Source organism: Archocentrus centrarchus, chromosome 1 (genome assembly GCF_007364275.1).
Source record: "Archocentrus centrarchus isolate MPI-CPG fArcCen1 chromosome 1, fArcCen1, whole genome shotgun sequence".
In the NCBI taxonomy this organism is placed as follows: Eukaryota; Metazoa; Chordata; class Actinopteri; order Cichliformes; family Cichlidae; genus Archocentrus; species Archocentrus centrarchus.
The window spans coordinates 13,983,118-14,001,093 of NC_044346.1; the positions used below are offsets into that span (position 1 = coordinate 13,983,118).

Consider the following 17,976-nt stretch of genomic DNA (forward strand, 5'->3'; position numbering starts at 1 on the left):
AAAAAAGCATTACCACCACTCTGACAAGATAATAAGTAAAAACAGCAAGCAAATCAAGAAACATATTGACCAGTTGATAGCACAAACAGTATCCAGCATAAGAAACACAAAGCAAGTACAGGAAATAGAAGCAAACAAAGAGATTCATACAAGCCAACTACACAATAACTACATTTGTGGCAACACAAAAAATAATGAAGTAATTGGTAAAAAGCTGATTCTAGGTATGGAGTCATTATCTTTTGATTACTCTTTTGGAACAACATTGATGATTAGTTAATGTATGTGTGTTTGTATCTGCAGCATATGCAGCTTTATGTGTTTTCAAATTGGTGAATGTGTTTCACAGTTGGTCTTTCACTCTTGGTGTTCTAGAAATGCTACTTCTGTGAGTAGGATGCTTGTTCCATTTGCCTCTTTGTGTTGCTGTGTTTTGGACTCTCCAGCATAATTCTTTATACAGAATAAAAAAGAAAAGACTCATCTTATAAAATGTAAATACTGCTCCATTACTCTGCATGAGTTTCTCACAATTATTTCATTAAATATCAGATAAATAAAAATAATTACTTTAACGGGGAATTACAACCCTCAGATATTTTGCTCCATTTGTTAACACTAGCTTATCTGTACCTTATACCAGACGAGTCTACTATGAAGGAAGTTCACCACAGCCAGGCTTTCTTTGCATTAGCTGGCCTGACAAAACCTAAACCCCAGTCGGGGATAACAGGTATCATGACGGTCATCAACTTCCTTTGTTTAAGCCAGGCTTTCTGCTTCAGGCTCTGTGCGTGCTCACATTAAAAGGGGCATTTTATGCATCACGTGACCCTTCTTCTGCACAAAATGATCCCTATGATTTCCGCCTACTCCAATAAGAGATGTTATCAAACAAAAATATAACAGTAAAATGCAACACTGTTGTAAATTTGTAATTTTGGGATTTAGCGCACATAGCAGTGAAATAAACCATTTAACTCAAGTTAATATATTTTAAAACTGCTGTTTAGTTCTAACATGACAGCTGCACATTATAGCCGCGTTTCCATACGAAACGACTCACTCAACACAACTCGCCATGGTCGTGCTGTGTTTCCATTGCAATTGACGACCACCTCAATTGTAGTTTTAGTAAGTTATGAGTTAACAAGCTGCACATATCAAGCATATTCCTGTTGAACTCTCTATCACACTTAAAACATGTTATAAATAAAAGAATCAGTGAAAATGTGGTGCTTCTCCAATTTTAAACTGCTCCCAACCAGATTATCTGTTTAGCATAAGTTACCACGGTGATCTAGCCAGGTAAAAAAGAGGGACACTTTAGTGGCACTGATTTTAATCTCGCTTTGTTGCCCCCCTATGTTAGGTACAAGCTAGGAAATATTTGTGAGAAATAAAATAAGTCAAACAGTGAAGTTTAAATATGGTGGCAGGTTGCTTTTTCCACATATTCAGCGCACTGCTTTTTGCAAGAATCATTAACCATCCATCCATCCAATTCAGGGTCGCGGGGGAGCTGGAGCCTATCCCAGCTGCCACAGGGCAAGAAGCAGTGTACACCCTGGACAGGTCGCCAGCCTGTCGCAGGGCTGGCACAGAGAGACACACTCACATTCATACCTGTGGGCAATTTAGAATCACCAATTAAGGAAGCCGGAGTACCCACAAAGACACGTGGAAACTCCACACAGAAAGACCCTGGCCAGATGGTGGATTTGAACCCAGGACTTTCTTGCTGTGAGGCAACAGCCCGTTTAACCACAGTGCTGCCCGAATTATTAACCAATAGTTGCTTTTTTAAACTTCCACGACACTGTTGCATGTATGCATCCAACTACTGTTTAATCTCACTAGACCATCTGTTTATTTTTTCCTAAAATATCATTAAAATGACCAAAATTAGGCATTACATTTATAGAGTGAGTCATCAGGGAAGAAAAAAGCATTCAGTAGGTAAGTCTCCAGCAGCAGCCCTTTATGTTATATTTAGCTTGGGGAAAATCAGCACCAGTCATAATGTGCTTTTCATGTTGTGCCTGTTGCCTGAGGCTTTGGCCTAACTCATTTAGATGAGTGTTTGAATGCAAAACACACTTTTACGGACCCAGTGAAGGCGAGGGCGAAAAAACCCCCAAAAAAAACAAGAGCAAACAAGGCTGCTAGACAGCCATCAGGCCCTCTAGGTGTTTTCCTGACCATTGAAGGAATTGCATTCATTCCCAATCAAATCATGTCTTAATTTGATGATATTTACACACTGTCATTACGGAGACCTAAAACCAGATTAAATGTCTAGGGTTATCGAATCAGACATGCCGTTGTTCTTGCTTCAAGCCTGTCTGGCACAAAGCCGGTGGCAGATACTCAAGATCGGATTTTGTGCAAGAGTGGCAGTCAGGTGAGGCTCCAGACAGTGCTCAGATCTTTGTGTAATCGCAGTACTAAAACCATATTTGTTGCTCTTATAATAATACTGAAAAGGCTTCAGTGATTGCATAATGCCCTTAAAATTTAATGCGGCGCTCCTCACATTCATATTTTCTCAATATTCAGTATTTCTGAGTTTTTTTCTTTTTTAATGGGAATTTCCTCTTGATTTTGCACGACCAAAAAAAAAAAAAAAAAAAAAAATGGCAACTGTGCAAACTATGAAAGCAACCCCTAGAGTGGTGTTATGTCATCAAGTTTGCAGGAGACATGTGAGCTTTTACCTTACTTGACCTCCTCAATAGCTGTTACTGAGGTGGATGGAGAGCCGAGCAAAGGATGAAAATAGTGAGAGAAGGATTTTGCAAAGGAAAGAGAGACAGAGGACGGTGAAACGAATACAGCGAGGGAGGGGGGGAGGAAGGACAAAGAAAAAGTCAGACACAGACAGAGATAAAGAGAGGAGGAGCTGGGAGTAAGTAACATGGAGAGAGATGGAAAATGATGTGTCAGCAGTGAGCGCCGGAGAGGTGTAAGTTAGGACGTGAGGAGACGTTTCACTCCACCCCTCTCCCAGTATTGCCTCCTCCGTCTCCTCCTCTTTTCTTTCAAAGTTAAAAACTTAGACTTGGCATGGGAGATATAAAAGAAGACTGCAGAGAGTGGGCATCTGTACAAGGGGAATAATCCAGCCCATGCTTAATTTCTTTTGGCACGGCCTGCCTCGGGGGACACAAGTTTTCGGTCGGCTGTAGCTCATTAGACGACTAACTGGCTCACAGCCCTTACTACAGAGCTAGCAGTCATCAACAAATCAGATGATATTCTGTGATTGTGAAGGGTCTGGTTTTCTCTTTACTCGAGTCAGATAGGTCATTGTTAGGTAGCTTTTTTTTAACATTACTGGGCCTCGGCGCAGCTATCCTTTTGAAGTCTACGTTTTAGATTTACATTTAGACCATCTGTTTGGAATATCTATTGGCCACATGGGCCTTTCACTGTCCAAATCTGTTCACTTGCAGTTCTCCTCAAGAGGACTAATATTCATTCCACTTAATGTTGTCATATCTACCAGAAGGCGCTGCCAACTGTACACTATAAAGTTTATAACCATGAGCCTGTGAAATATATATTAATATTTAATTAGGTGTTGAGAACTCGCTGGCTGCAAGTTTGCCAAAAAAATCCCTCAGTTCATTCTTAACTTACAACATGCCGTATACATTAAAATGAGCACAGGATCTTAAACTACCTATTTTTTAAAATTATTATTCATATGTATTTATTTATTATTACATATTAGTAATATTATTATATATTAATAACAAAGCCTCCAACCGCTACTGAATGCATGCAAGATGAACTTCGTGCACACAGGATAAATGTATATCAAAGGTATTACATTAGAAACACATGGCACTTACATAATCCCGAATAGCAATCAGTGGGAGAATTCCATTGTGCCAAAGCAGGCATTTGCTGATTACTAGGAAACATATAAGCCAATCATGCTGTTAGATTAAAGCTTAAGTTCACGACACAGTTTGCACTGTGTGGCGGCAGACATATCTATTCATAGCACAGATGTAGATGAGTGTCCTTATCATTTTTAGTTACTTACCGTGTTAGTGGTATGAATTAGCAAGACGTTTGTTCAAGTGCTTTGGTGAGATGAGCCATCAAAGCACCACAAGATGCTGTGTCGGCAGTCGGGATTGAGCTGTTAATTCAATCAGAATGTTGTGTATTCGTGCACATGCAGAACAAGCATAACCTGCAGGAGAAAAAGACATCTTTTTAAAATTGTTCAAATGGCTGTTGACATTACAGCTATAGCTCTATCACTGTTCATTTAGATAGCCCCAAAAATGCCTGCTGGCTGCTGGTGGCAAAACTTTCTTTTAGAATACAGAGAGCAGCCACAACAGATCAGCATTTCTCACCAAACCATGAAATGCACTGTACCTGCTACTGCTGCTATTCACAGATTAGAACTACCCGACTCAATAACTGAGAAGCAAAATGATGTTAGAACACAGCGATACTGCAACTTAAGCTCAAATGAGTTTACTCGGGTGGGTCGCCCAGACATATTAGCGTCGTTCACTTATTTTTATCCATTTGAGAAAACGATGCCACCTGTCACAGACAATCATGGTGGCAATTTGGAATCAAGTGAAAAAGGCCCCAGTCACACAGGCCTAGAGACTGGGCTGCAACTATAAGATGAACACATGAGGCAAAAATCTGTATTCGCTGACCAGTTGCGAGTGGTTGCTGGAGGTTGATTGCAGTCTCTGGTAAAATGGAAGTTTCTGGTGTAGCAACTTCTTTGTATCCAATTTCATTCATCGAGAGCCAGCAACCTCCAGGAACCACTGCTAACCAGTCAGAGAAAACACATTTTTCCTTAGCAACCGGTGGTTGTATCACGTGCAATGTGGCGGACAACTCTAGAGCAATGCACGCATGATGTCATGTGAGAAACTTCATTATCATTCAGCAATTTCTTCAGACAGGATCTCGTTCTGCAGTCTTGGACTATAGTTGGAAATGACAGCCCTTCTTCTGCACATGAGATCTGCTGCGGAGATCCATTGTGAGCTCCTGGGCCACGTTAACTTGAACTTGATGCAGGTGGAAAGCTGATTCATGTGCCAGTGCTGCAGAGCAGAACAGGGACGATACGATCCGCTGCAGTCAAAGCCAGTGAAGTTGGAGTCCATCCACATGGCTTTATTTTTTAATAATACACAAATAGAAACTCAATCTGTCGAACACTGAAAGCTGCATCATCAAAACGAGTGAACTTTTAACTGCACAAACAATGCTGGCCTTCTAGTCCAGCCTCTAAATGGGGACTGTCTACAAAGTGCAACACTTAAAAAAAAAAAAACACTACAGTATTAACATTTAGTAACTTCACTCTTACACAGTGGTGTCACCAGAATATCAGTACATAGGTTAAGTGGTGACTACAAATCATCCAGTTTAATGGCAGCGATTGTTAGACTCACACCATCATTTACTGTGTTTACTATTACATCTGATATGTTTTTGTGTGATAAATAAATATAGAGGAGGAGGACTGACTTATGAAGCTTACAGGTTTGGCAGCTGTACTTATTATTATTGACTAAACTGTCATGCAAACCTGCTGCAAATTTCTTGGAAGTTAATTCTTCACACTATGGATTACTCCTGCAGAAAACAACCTTCTGACACAACACAGTGCTTTGTAAATATGTGCCATCGTCGCTAATGAAATGTGGAAATAGCTGAATGCACTCATATGTGCGTCTTTCCTGCTTTCACTCCTCTGAAGACAAGTTTGTTGATACAAGACAGCTGCACCCAATAAACGACTCCATGTGGTGCACATTTGAAGCGTTCAGCGCCAACGTATTATTCACATGTCATCAGTGGCTTGGCATGTCTGCTTGTAGCTCACTAGCTGCTCTTACTGTTCCTCTTTTTGAACTTTAGGTTTACAGGAGACACGAGGAATTAGTCAACCTTGCTACGCCCTCATTTAGCTCTAAAATACGGCCGGGTCGTGGTTTCCATGGCGCTCGTGTCAATCCGAAAAAACTCACTCCTCCTTGCCTCCTCAAAGGAAGAGGTCGCCTGAGGACACGTCTTGCCCAGTTTCTGTTTTGACTGGCAGCTCTGCTGTCCAATCACGTTGCTCAGCTTAGCCCGGGGGGGGGGGGGGGGGGAATAAAGGCCTCCCTGCGGTGCCTCTGTGAATGCTTCAGGTTGTGTGTGCAAGAGCTCATGTAACAACGGCTGGAGACAGAAGTGTTGTGATGATCTTAGCTCGCCAACACGTTTCTCACATCAGACATCCTTTAATCAGAAGCTCCATAACAAAAACACAATCAGAGGCACAAATGGTGAAGGAATTCAGGTGTACAGCTCTGGATAAAAGTTAAATCAGCAAAGCCTGCTGATGCAAATAGATGCCACCCCTGTTGCAAATAGGCGTTTAGGTGGGAGAATGCAGTATGAGCATATTTATATAAAGATATATATTTAATATAAAAATACTGTTAAGTGATTCATTCTTTTCGGAATATCCAAGTAAATAAACAATATATCAGGGGTGCAAAGAATTATTTTATCTCAAAACTGTGCACTTGAATAACGTGCCTTACATTATAAAACTATATTATATTATTAAGTGACTGTTTACTGTTTTCTAATGAATGATTAGAAAACAACATACATAACACTGTCCTATAAAGCCTCTTGTTGCAGTAACAAGTACACCATATGTTTTGGTGCTTGTGTGATGATATAACTCGCACTACTTCCTCCATGCCTTCAGTTCCTCTGGCCTGGGCTGACCTGCATGTCTCCCCAGCGGATATAATCTGACCTCCATCTCTTCCTGCTCCCCAGTGATACCTTTGTTCTATGACTTCAATGTGGGCTACACCTTTTGTGTTCAACCAAATAAGCACCACCAATCTGATGGGCTTTATCACTGTCTTCACTGGTAATTTTTTTTTTTTTTTTTTTAAAGATACAGCACTAAGGGAGTGGCGTTACATCATGAAGTGCTGCTGTAAATATGCCAGCTCTTTCTCTATCCATTAAAAACAGGTATATCAGCAGAATTGATATTTTCTTTATCCTTTGGAGAGGATTTCAGGATATGCAGAACATTATTTTCAAAACACGCCTTAGATGATAAGTACAGAAATTTTTAGCATCGTTCTTTTCCAAGAAAAAAATGCCTAAAATCAGTGACCAGTTGCCCTCTAAGATTTAGATTTAGTAGTTTTAAATCATAACTGGCTGCTGATGTGCATTGTATGATTACAAATACTACATTAAGGGGCCAAATGATAACTTAAAGCATGACATACAATACGAAGGAAGGAGGGGGGTGGGGGGGGGATCCTGGCACTTGTAGTGCGTCATTATAAAAGAGGACACATTAGTAAACAAAATAACAGCTTCTATTTACATCATAATTTAACTTCTGCAGCCTCTTTTTATGACGATCCAAACGGGAAAACTTAATTGTGTAAAGCCTCATCCAACACAGCTGTTTGTGTGTTGTCCAAAGAACCGGAGTAGCGGTGCCATTGCAAGGCAGTGATTTGCATACTGCTGGCCCAGTGGTGACAACAATTACATCTCTGTTTTTTGGTTGTTTGCTATTTTTGCATCTGTGTAATTATAGGTTGCATAAATACCAATGAATGATGATCACAGAATTGACCGAATGCTTTGCGAGTGAATAATTAAATTACTCTCGTCCACGATCACATTCTTTGGTTTATGTGCCATCTCAGGTCTACAGTAGCAGTACGCGATAAAGAAATATGCGTCCACTGCCAAGCGTCCTTCAGAGAGGCACAGTGCTATTATTGATGTGTGTCTGCAGCTGTATTTGAGAGGCTATTTTCACAAAGAGAGGTCTGACCACTTGTGTTTATTGGCTATTTAAATATGTCAGGTTAAAGGCTATATTTTAGCAGAGGCCTGAAGTCTGTTGAGTTTGCTCTTTAGAGAGCAGATGTATCATATCTAACCTATTGGCCAGAGGACCGTAGGTCAATTGGAAAGAAGAGTTCCTTCTGAGAAGAATTTCATAATACTCATTGCTCCTTACATTCATATTTTCTCAATATTTATAATTTTTTTTTAAAGGGAGTTTTCTCTTGATTGCGCATGAATCAGAAGGAAATCTGTTGTGCGTATATGTGAGCGCATGCACACAGTGCATAAATAAATTCTCTTGCTTTCATACACACACGCAGAGCTGCACACGTATCCACCATCGGAGTACGACTTTGGCTGTCTCTTAAAGTGTATTTCACTCTAACAATTATTAATAAGATTCACAGGAATGAGCAAAACAGTTGACATGAGGACTCCCAGAGTTTTCTGAACTGCCTTTCGGTCTGGCCTACCCAAGTGCGAATGTGTGATTGTGTATACTGTATGCATGTGTGTGTGTGCGTGCACATGCACGGGTGGGGGGTGGGGGGGTGGCAGCGAAGGGGATGGCTGCGTTGTGTTTCCTGTGTCGCAGTTTACTGTTTTTTAGAGCAAGAAAAATGGGCTTATGTAACGGTCATGTGATTTAGCCAGAAATAGTGGTGGGGCTACAGCTGCTGCCTCTCCTCCTGCAGCTCGGTTCCTTGGCTTTTGGCAGCAGCCAGACAGACACACTGCGCACTACTCCTGCTAGCTCAGAAAACAACTTCTACTCAGTCCTACACACAAATACAAATACTGTACTGTAGATGCAACAAAGGCAATGCACAGAATGTAGTCGCTGGAGAAAACTGCATCTTAACGCCACCGGACAAGCTTTTATACTAAAAACATTGCAAGCTATGCCAGAAATTGTGCATACTTCTAAAAAAAAAACAAAAACCTGAAAACAAACATGCAAGGAAAACACTGGGTAATATGCACAGACATGCAAACATTTGCATGTGCACAACCATGTATGCATTTGTAGGAGAGACACACAGTTTTAACATAAGGCCTGAGGGAGCTAAGCCTTATACTTAGGTCGCTGGGGTCACAACACCCCACTGTACTACTCCATATGGGTTGCGCTATGATTTCAATGTGTGTGTGTGTGTGTGTGTGTCTGTTTACTTCTTTGTGGAATAGATACAAGATTTGCATTATTTTTTGAAACTGCCAAGTAGAGCAGCTTTGGCTGTATGTGCATGTGTGCGCATGTGAGATAGTGAGAGTGAATGACTGTATGTGTGCATGTGCATGAGCCTGACTGTGTGTGGGCGTATGGCGCTCTGAGGCTGGCGGACGTGTGGAAAAGGAGGGATGGAGACGCAGGCGTAGCGAAGGAGAAGAGTGGAGGAGGAGAGGAGCTGTACAGTGAAGAGCTAGTGGAGCGGAAGGAAGCTCTCTGAAATGGGAGATCATTGGGTTTAGCTCAGGGCTAGGCAGGAGGCAGGAGGGATTCTCGCCATGTTAGCATCACTGTCAGGAATAGTCTAGCTGCAGTCAGTGTCCTGGCTCCAGCGAATTCTAAAACCCTCATGCTATTTATTGTATAATGCACTATTAGTCATACGCTGTAGAAGGTGAGAGCGGAATAATCACTATTTTAATCAGTCAAAATCATGAAATCTGATACCGCCACACGTTTTTTTACAGCTTACCTTGATGACCTACATTTTTTTCACCACAACTTTGAAAATATCACCATTACTCTATGTCAAACTGCAGGATTGTCATCATCAAACTGACAGAGTCTTGTCTTCCTGCAGGTCAGCATAACTACCTGTGCGCTGGGAGAAATGACTGCATCATTGACAAGATCCGTAGGAAAAACTGTCCGGCATGTCGTGTACGGAAGTGTCTCCAGGCTGGGATGAACCTGGGAGGTAAGGAGTCACATCCTCATTACACATTTGCCCGGTCACTTGTCTCAGATGTGGCATTTAAGTCAGCCTCTCTCTGTTTCATGGAAATTATAAATGTAGGTCTGGTTGTAGTCACAGGAGGCCCTGGGATGCTGAGTCAGAGGATGTTTGTGTTTATATTGTATATCTGAATATAATATGCATAATGCATCTACAGCAGGTGTAGCTCGACAGTACTATATACAGTGCCAGCTGAAAAAAAAAACCCCGCAGACAAGTTGCAGCATTGTGTTATCAGGAAGGATGACATTGTATTTTAGAGGGAAAATTGGTGTTTTTTTCAAGTGAAATGTATTCATTTTTTTGCCACTGGCAGATTCCAATTCAGGGTCACAGTGGTATACGCAAAGCTAAAAGCACACTTGATAGATTTTCACTCCATTAGAGAGATTGAAATTACAAATGGTTTTCAATGCTACGCTCCCAAAGGAAAGTGAATTTTACCACGAATGTAAACACATAAAAAAAAAGACTCTACTTTGACTGAATTGTATGGACAAATTTTATGATTTTATTAATTTACTATACAATAAAATATGAGTATAAAGGCATATTTGACAGCGTAAAAGCTCAGGGAAGCTTCGGCACCTTGGTCACATTCGGTGGCCTTTTCTAAAGCATAAAAATACGTGACAGTTAAGGTTTATGAAACAAAAATAAATTCTAAAACCTTTTTTTTTTTTTTAGAAAAGGTCCTCACAAATGCAAACACTAATGAAGCCTTTTAAAATAAATTCTAGCTTTAAATGAACTATTATTCTCATGTTTTGTAGGGATTTCTATAATACCATACCTGTTGATGTTTTAAAAAAAAATGTTAGCCCTCAGAATTACACTATGAGAATGGGCACTTGAAATGAATTCCTCAGAATACGGGCAAAATGCCTAACGTTTCAAATTAGAGTGCAAGCTATTTTGGTTCAAGACCTATGATTTTTAAATGGTACATCCAATATTTGGGGCAAAGTTTATCCAGGAAGCTGGCCAACCAACTGACAGTATAACAAAACAGACATAAACAGACCCTGATTAGGAAAATCAATTTCAGAAAAGGATTTTAAGGTCCATTTTCTGCCCTATAAACTTCTGGAAGCTCCCTTTTCAATGGACAATTTGATTTGGCTGTATATATTTCAGACAACAAAACAATATGAAATGGATGTTAATGCTGAGTTGCTACAGTATTAAAGGAACAGAGTCCAATTTGTTTTGGCGGACATTATAATGGTCTGCAAGCAGACACAATGCTCAGTGCCCGTGAAGAACTGGGTGTACGAGGGTAATAAATGTCTATAGGTGGATGCAGGGGTGAAGCTGGGTCTTCAGCGGTTTTCCAAGCAGCAAGAGAGAAGCCGCAGTGTTATAAAGTGTCACTCATTCAGTCATATTAAACACTACCACTTCCCTCATGTACACACCAAGCTCAGCACAGATGGGACCAGAGAGTGGCGTCAAAAAAGTAGTCTGATTACAGCCACCTCATGGTTGCCCTCTGACGGTGCACCTCCAATAACTAGCCCCATACAATACTTTCAAACCCAACAGTGTATCAGCAAACAGTTAATAAATTAAGCACACATAGCTTGAGGTAACTTGAACAGCAAACAGTTAACTTAAGCATGCATAGCTTGAACAGCTTGAACAGTGTGTCTACTTTCTGTAATGCTATGAGGTGTTAAAAAGGCATCATATGGCCATGAGTCACGAATAAAAACTTAAGGTTGCCAGCGAGTGTATTTCTGAGTAGCAGCAGTGTAATCCATTGAAAGAGGCCTCAGCTGTTTATACCTAATTATACTGTGAAGACCAGTAAAGAAAGCTGACATGTTCCCAATGCTAAGTAATAAGTGTAATGCTCTTTAAATATAATGTTCAGGGAGTGTTTTTGTTGTGAAGTTTGCCTTCAAGCCAACATTAATGGGAAAATAGCTTCATGCTTTGTTAAGTGTAAACAGTCTATTTTTTATATTCCTACTGCCACTATAGCACCACTTACATACCCGTGTCTAAGGTGTCATAATGCATGTTCAACCTGGAGATCACCTGGCTTCACTTAGGCTAACAGTGGTTGTCTTCACATTATCAAGCTACTTATCAGCTGACCCTTTTTACTAGGAACATGTTCATGTGTGAAAGAAGCATGTGAAGAGTTGTTGATTAGAAGCAACATCATCAGTCACGGGTGAAATATGATTTGCAATCATGTAGTGATTCTGGCAGATAAAATAATCCCCAGATGGATAACTCCTTATTCATGCTCTGTTGTACAGGCCCCAGGGAGTTAGTCCTTTCAGCCTATAGCTACAGTGCAAAAACAGTAATGTTGTCACTGTGAAAAATAATGAGTTAAAGAACTTTAAGAAAAAGTAGCACGCTAGCTGCATAAACTGTAGTTAGTTCATATAAATTACAGCAACCTGGTGACAGCAGAGAGAAACCAAACTTGGTAATCGTATCAAGTGTGTAACGTTTAACGTTACAACAAAGGTGAATCACAACTGAAAATAGAACCATTTAACTTACAGATATTTGTTTATTAGCTAACATGTAGCTGACAGCTCTATGTGGCTCCATAGTGTAGTGGTTTACACATTCGCCCAATGAGGGAGAGACCCCTGGTTTGATCCCGGGAGGAAACACAAATCCTTTCAGGGTTGTATCAGGAAGGATGAAAATCTGCCAAATCAAATGTGTGGGGAACTACCCAGTATAGTGACCCCTTGGGAAAAAAAGGAGTGGCGGAAAGTAGCTTTTAAGAAAATGGTTACAGAGGTCAAGAAAGGACCAGAATTATTTTTGCAACCACAGCTATCGCCATCTGATGGCTTTCAGATAGAGTGTAGATTCAAAACACTTCCGCATTGGCTTTGTTTTTTCCAAAGTGGATGCTAAAACCATGTTTTATACCACCTGTGGGTGTGACTGTGAGTGCCCTACGTTACTGGTAAAAACACCTTTGGAAGAGGCCTCAATGCTACGAACAGACGGCAGCCAGGAAAACTAGCTTTAAGTAACAGCATGAAGTTATCAGAGACATCCAAGTAAATTCAGAGACTTAAAAAAAACCTGTACCATTAGCTACTAACATTAGCAAACAATGTATTTTTCTCCAAGCCACACACAGGTGTAAAACTGGCAGCTTAGCTTTTTTTTTTAAAAATGCTATATTAGCTGCAGAGTTCAAAGAAGTACAGTAATAGCATTGACTTTGAGTAGGGGGAGATAAATACATTAGTCTGTTAAATGTGTCTGTAAATTAATAATCTGGGTACAAAAAAGAGGCTTGATATGAATTGGAATATTGTAAACACTCAATAATTTATAATGGTGTTTGTAAATATTACACTGCATGCATTGATAAAAAATTTGTGTGCTATAACAGAAAACAGTTACAATGATGATATAAAATGCAAGCTCTATGAAGCTGGTGTTTAATGTTAAATATTATCAGAAAGCAGGCAAATTCTGTATGCATAGCGGAGAGAGGAAAGTGTCAGTAACAACCTCACAGGCTAACAAGAAGTACTGTAGGTGCAAGGATGAAGGTGTCTTCTGAAATGTTAGAAACAGCAGTATTGGTGTCTGACACAATTTAGCACCACAACAGAAAAGACATAAATTTATAGGTTCAAGTAGATTACCCGGTCTCACTCAATCGATCACATACAACATTGACACTACCCTCAGACTTAAACTAAGTTCAGCACAGACGAGACCAGACAGCGGCACCTAAAACTACAAAAATGGAGTGGTGGCCTAGGGGAGAAGAAGAGGGTTCGTCACTGAAAGGACCCTGGTTCAAATCCTCGGGCTGGCATCACTGTGGGTCCCTGAGCAAGCCCACCCCCCCAGGTTGCTCCCCGGGCGCCCTTTGGCTGCCCCCTGCTCCATGCTGTGCTGTGTGTACTACATACTCCATGTGTGTGATGGGTTAAATGCAGAGAATGAATTTCACTGCATGTAAATGTATGTGACAAATAAAGCTCTTTCTTCTTCTTCTTCTTCTTAAAAAACTGAACAGAAACATTATCTGACTCCAGTTATTAGTTACAGTTATGGGTACCTCAGGCAACTAGCTACAGGCAACAGTTTAACAGCCAGCAACGTTATTGCATGCGGATATGCAAACACGTACGTTTAAGAGCAAACAGTTCTCACCATAAGCATACAGTACATACTTTAGAATAAACATATAGAGGGCTTGGGGGCCATAGGGGTGTAACCGACATTTTGGTGAAAATTGAGATATATATATCAAATGAAAGATCTTGATGTGCTCTATCTACTGTCAAAATTACAGAAGTAAAATATTAATAGAAATAGTTATTCAACAAAAAAGGAAAAGACTTAACTTTGAATGCACACAAGAAGTTGGTGCCAAAAGGGCATAAGTGCCTAAGATTATTGTTTATTAAGCATTGTGTCGTAAATTTCTAAAAAGAAACATGCTTAAAAAAACTAAACTCAGTATACAAAGTAATTCAAACTATGGTCATTTTTTTGTTTTGGCTCTCCTGTAAGGTTGATGAAATGTCACTTGTTGAAAGGCATCAAATAATCTTGAGTCAAATATGAACTTAAGGTTGCCAATGAGAAGTATCAATGTATTCCTGAGCTGTGTATACCTAATTCTGTTGTGATGACCAGTAAAGAAAGCTGGCACATTTAAAACCATTTTTAGCAAAGTCTGCCTGAAAGCTAAAAGATTATGGAAAAATAATTTCATGTTTTGTAAAGGACAACAGTCTCCTTTATTTTTCTACAGCCGGTAGAGCATTAGCTGCAGGAGACCTCGGCCCTGTATTGTGATGCAATTTGGACTTGGGGTTAGCTGGCTTCACTGAAACCCACATTTTACTGTTATTACCATTATTATGAAGCTGGTTTAAACTTTTAAAGGCGCCTTTTTACTCCGGCTGTGAGCACATGCCGAGCTGTCAATTTGAATCAACACCACAGTCATAAATGTAGCATAATATGCCACGAAACAGTGATAAATTCGACAGAATAAAGTAGGGTATCAAAAAATAAAATAAAAACAACATAATCTACACAAATATACTTATTATTTCAGGGCTGTAAACAGGTAAGCCATACAAAAGGTGAGGACATTGTGTGCACAGCAAAAACAGGGTCTTGGTTTTAAAATACAGTCCTCTGTCAGTTATTGCAGGTTAAAACAAGCCTGCCTAAAACATATAACAGCAACAGATGTGGGAGCTGATTAGGGGTGACCTGTTTTTCTCACCATGCTTCAGGCGCTCTCAACCCCCTCAAAAAGATGCTGTTTCCTCAAAGCCATGTATACTTAAGGTAATACTTGTTTGCTGTTAAACCGTCACATCTGCACATTTACATTGTATGTTTGAGAGTATTGCTCGCTGGGTTATCTATGAGCATTTTCGGAGGAGTTGATTAGGATCGACGACAGAGTGATTAGAGAAGTATGATATGCCATAAAAGAGCGATATCTGCAGATAAAGTCGGTTATACAGTAGCAAGAGAAGAAAGTGAATTTTGTGAGGTGAAATATAAACAATACAATGATGTTCAAAGGTGCCAGAGTTATTACAAGATTATAATACTTTTTTGTCCGCTTGTCTAATGATGAGGAAGTATTGCTGTTTAATGCATGATGGGATCGATGGAACTGAAATGTTTCATTTATAATTGAGGGAATGAAACAGTGTGAGGATTCTTGCTTCAGCAAAAGAAAACAGAAGGCTTTACTGTTCTATATTTCCACTTGTCATCACACAGACTCTCATGTTAGTTTAAGCTGCAGTGATGGAAAAACTGTGTAAAGACACTGACATTTTAGAGCAATTAAAATGCTGCTATTTAGGTTTCTCACGTGACATCGTGCACACATTGCTCAAGAGTTACAATCACCGGTTGCTAGGGAAACGTGTGTTCCCCGACTGGTTGGCAGTGGTTCCTGGAAGTTGCTGGCTCTTGCTTGGAGAAATTGGTCACAAAGAAGTTGCTGCATCAAAAACCTCCTTGTGATTGCATTGGTTGCTAGCAGATTGCCACGGTTGCCAGGAGTTTTCCATGTTTGCCTGTAAATACTAACTACTAGCCGAGCCGTAGTAAAGCTTGGAAAAGTGGTATGCAAACTGGAAATGAAGAGGGCTCACCTTCAAAGTAAAAGTTGTGCCTCAACGCTGCAGCCAACATGTTTCAAGAAGCGCAACTTTTACTTTGAAGGCAAATCTCCAAAGCAATCACAAAGAATTTCATACCAATAGGTTGGGTAATTTTTTTTTTTTTTTCTAGCAACAGGTGTTTGCAATCATTTTCCCAGCAACCACTCAGAACTGGTTGGGGAATAGTCATTTTTCTCTCACGACCATAAGTTGCCAGATGGTTGCAGACCAGTCTCTTGGCCTGTGTGACTGGGGCATTATTCACTTGATCCTAAAGTGTCTCCATGATTGTCACACATCCAAAATGGTAGATGTTGACGTCACATGGTTAGTGCATCTGCAAAACCTCAATAATACTCATTATGTAGTAATTATTGTCTAATAGACTTATTGGTCATAAGCCCTGTTTTATAATCAAAATATGGACAATAAGATGGGCTGAAAAAGCAAAATTCCAATTCAACTGATTGCTATAAACATGTTATACTTAATACTTAAGGGATGTTAAGTGGGGAAGTAAAAAGAAAGGTAAAAATCTATCACACTAGGAGGGTCTGGGGGAATTGCTCCCACAGAAGATTTTAAATGGAAATCTTTTTACATGCTCACTTCAAGTTATTACAGCTACATTTGTAGAAAAATAATCCTAACAGTCATTACTGTCCGTCATTATCTACGTGGCTAATGGCAGTGCAGTTACGCTTGACATCAGAGCTATAAGTGATGTATGACGTGTAATGAAACAGCGATACCTGGAGATAAGTTGGTTATAGCGGCACAAGCATCATGGGTAGGCTGGAGCCTATCCCAGTCTATCACAGGGGTAACACAGAGAGACAGACAGCCATTCACACTTGCATTCACATACAAGTCTGAAGAAGTTCACAGCAACTTTTTAAAGCCAATTTAATGTTGCCAGTGTCCACACTACATTAAACAACTTCAGAAACCTCTGAAGTACAAAATTACAAGATGTTTTTTGGCATGCCTAGGGTATAGCAGTGCATGTCAGGATTTTTTTTATGCCAGCAGTAGGGCGGCCAGATGTCCCACTTTATGTGGGACCGCACGGCATTTTTTAAAATCCCCTGTCCCTCGTCCCACCTGTTCAGACAATGACAACTGATTGGCTCTAGTTAAGTCTCAGCTCCAATATTTACCAGCTATGGTCCCCCAAATGGTTGCTTTTTGATGTGCCCAGAGTTTTGATGGATCAGGGAGAAGCAGCATTTTCTTACTATGCACCATGCATTGCAGAAAGATCTTAACTTAAACATGCTTATAGCTATTGATGAATTTAAAAAGGACCATAAGGAAAGACGTGGATGTTTTTCTTGTTGTATTTGTGCATTCTATATCATGTTGTATCTTTCATTTTATAACCAGTGGAGCTTCACTGGTGGAATATTCCACTCTAATCCCAGGTATTTTTGGTGGAACACCACTAGAAATTATCCAGTGTTTTCATGAACTTTTTTTCACTTCCTCATAAAGGCTTGTTTGCTGAAGAGCTTTGGAGTTTTAAGAGAATAAAGGAAATGTAAAGTTTTCTTGCATTTTATGCTGTATTTGTTGCATTTGTAAGTATGGCTGCTATCCTGGACAGGCCTGCTTTGGGAAAGTGCTTTGCTCTCAATGGGATTTTTTGGTTAAATAAAAGTAAATAAAACAAAATACAATAAAAATACAGTGCTTAGCAAATTTACTAGACCACCAGCCAGTGTGAGGTTTGTGCCACAGCTGGCCTAAATGAACAGTATTGGTAATTACCAAAATACATTTTTTGTTTCTGTAATAGTTAATCCACCAGTATGTGCAAGTCTTTTAATTGAAATTATATATTTTTAACAACACAATTACGACACAATTTTTAGTTTGAAACAAGTTTCTGACTGATTTCCAAAATATTGGTGTTTTCTTAGTGACAGGTGGTCTCATAAGTTTGTTCAGCACTGTAAGTCAACATGCCTCAC

The 17,976-nt window shown here is 39.9% G+C and overlaps 1 protein-coding gene across 5 annotated transcripts in view; it reads left to right on the plus strand.

The window, feature by feature from the left end:
• Positions 1-17,976, plus strand: part of nr3c2 (nuclear receptor subfamily 3, group C, member 2) — a 93,643-nt gene that overhangs the window by 51,227 nt on the left and 24,440 nt on the right. For all 5 annotated transcript variants that reach the window (XR_004020681.1, XM_030742654.1, XM_030742645.1 and 2 more), the window contains exon 4: positions 9,699-9,815. Coding sequence is in view for 4 of the 5 variants with exons in the window: in XM_030742654.1 (XP_030598514.1) it covers positions 9,699-9,815 (117 nt within the window). In the remaining variant the exon portion in view is untranslated. The remainder of the gene's footprint in view (positions 1-9,698; positions 9,816-17,976) is intronic.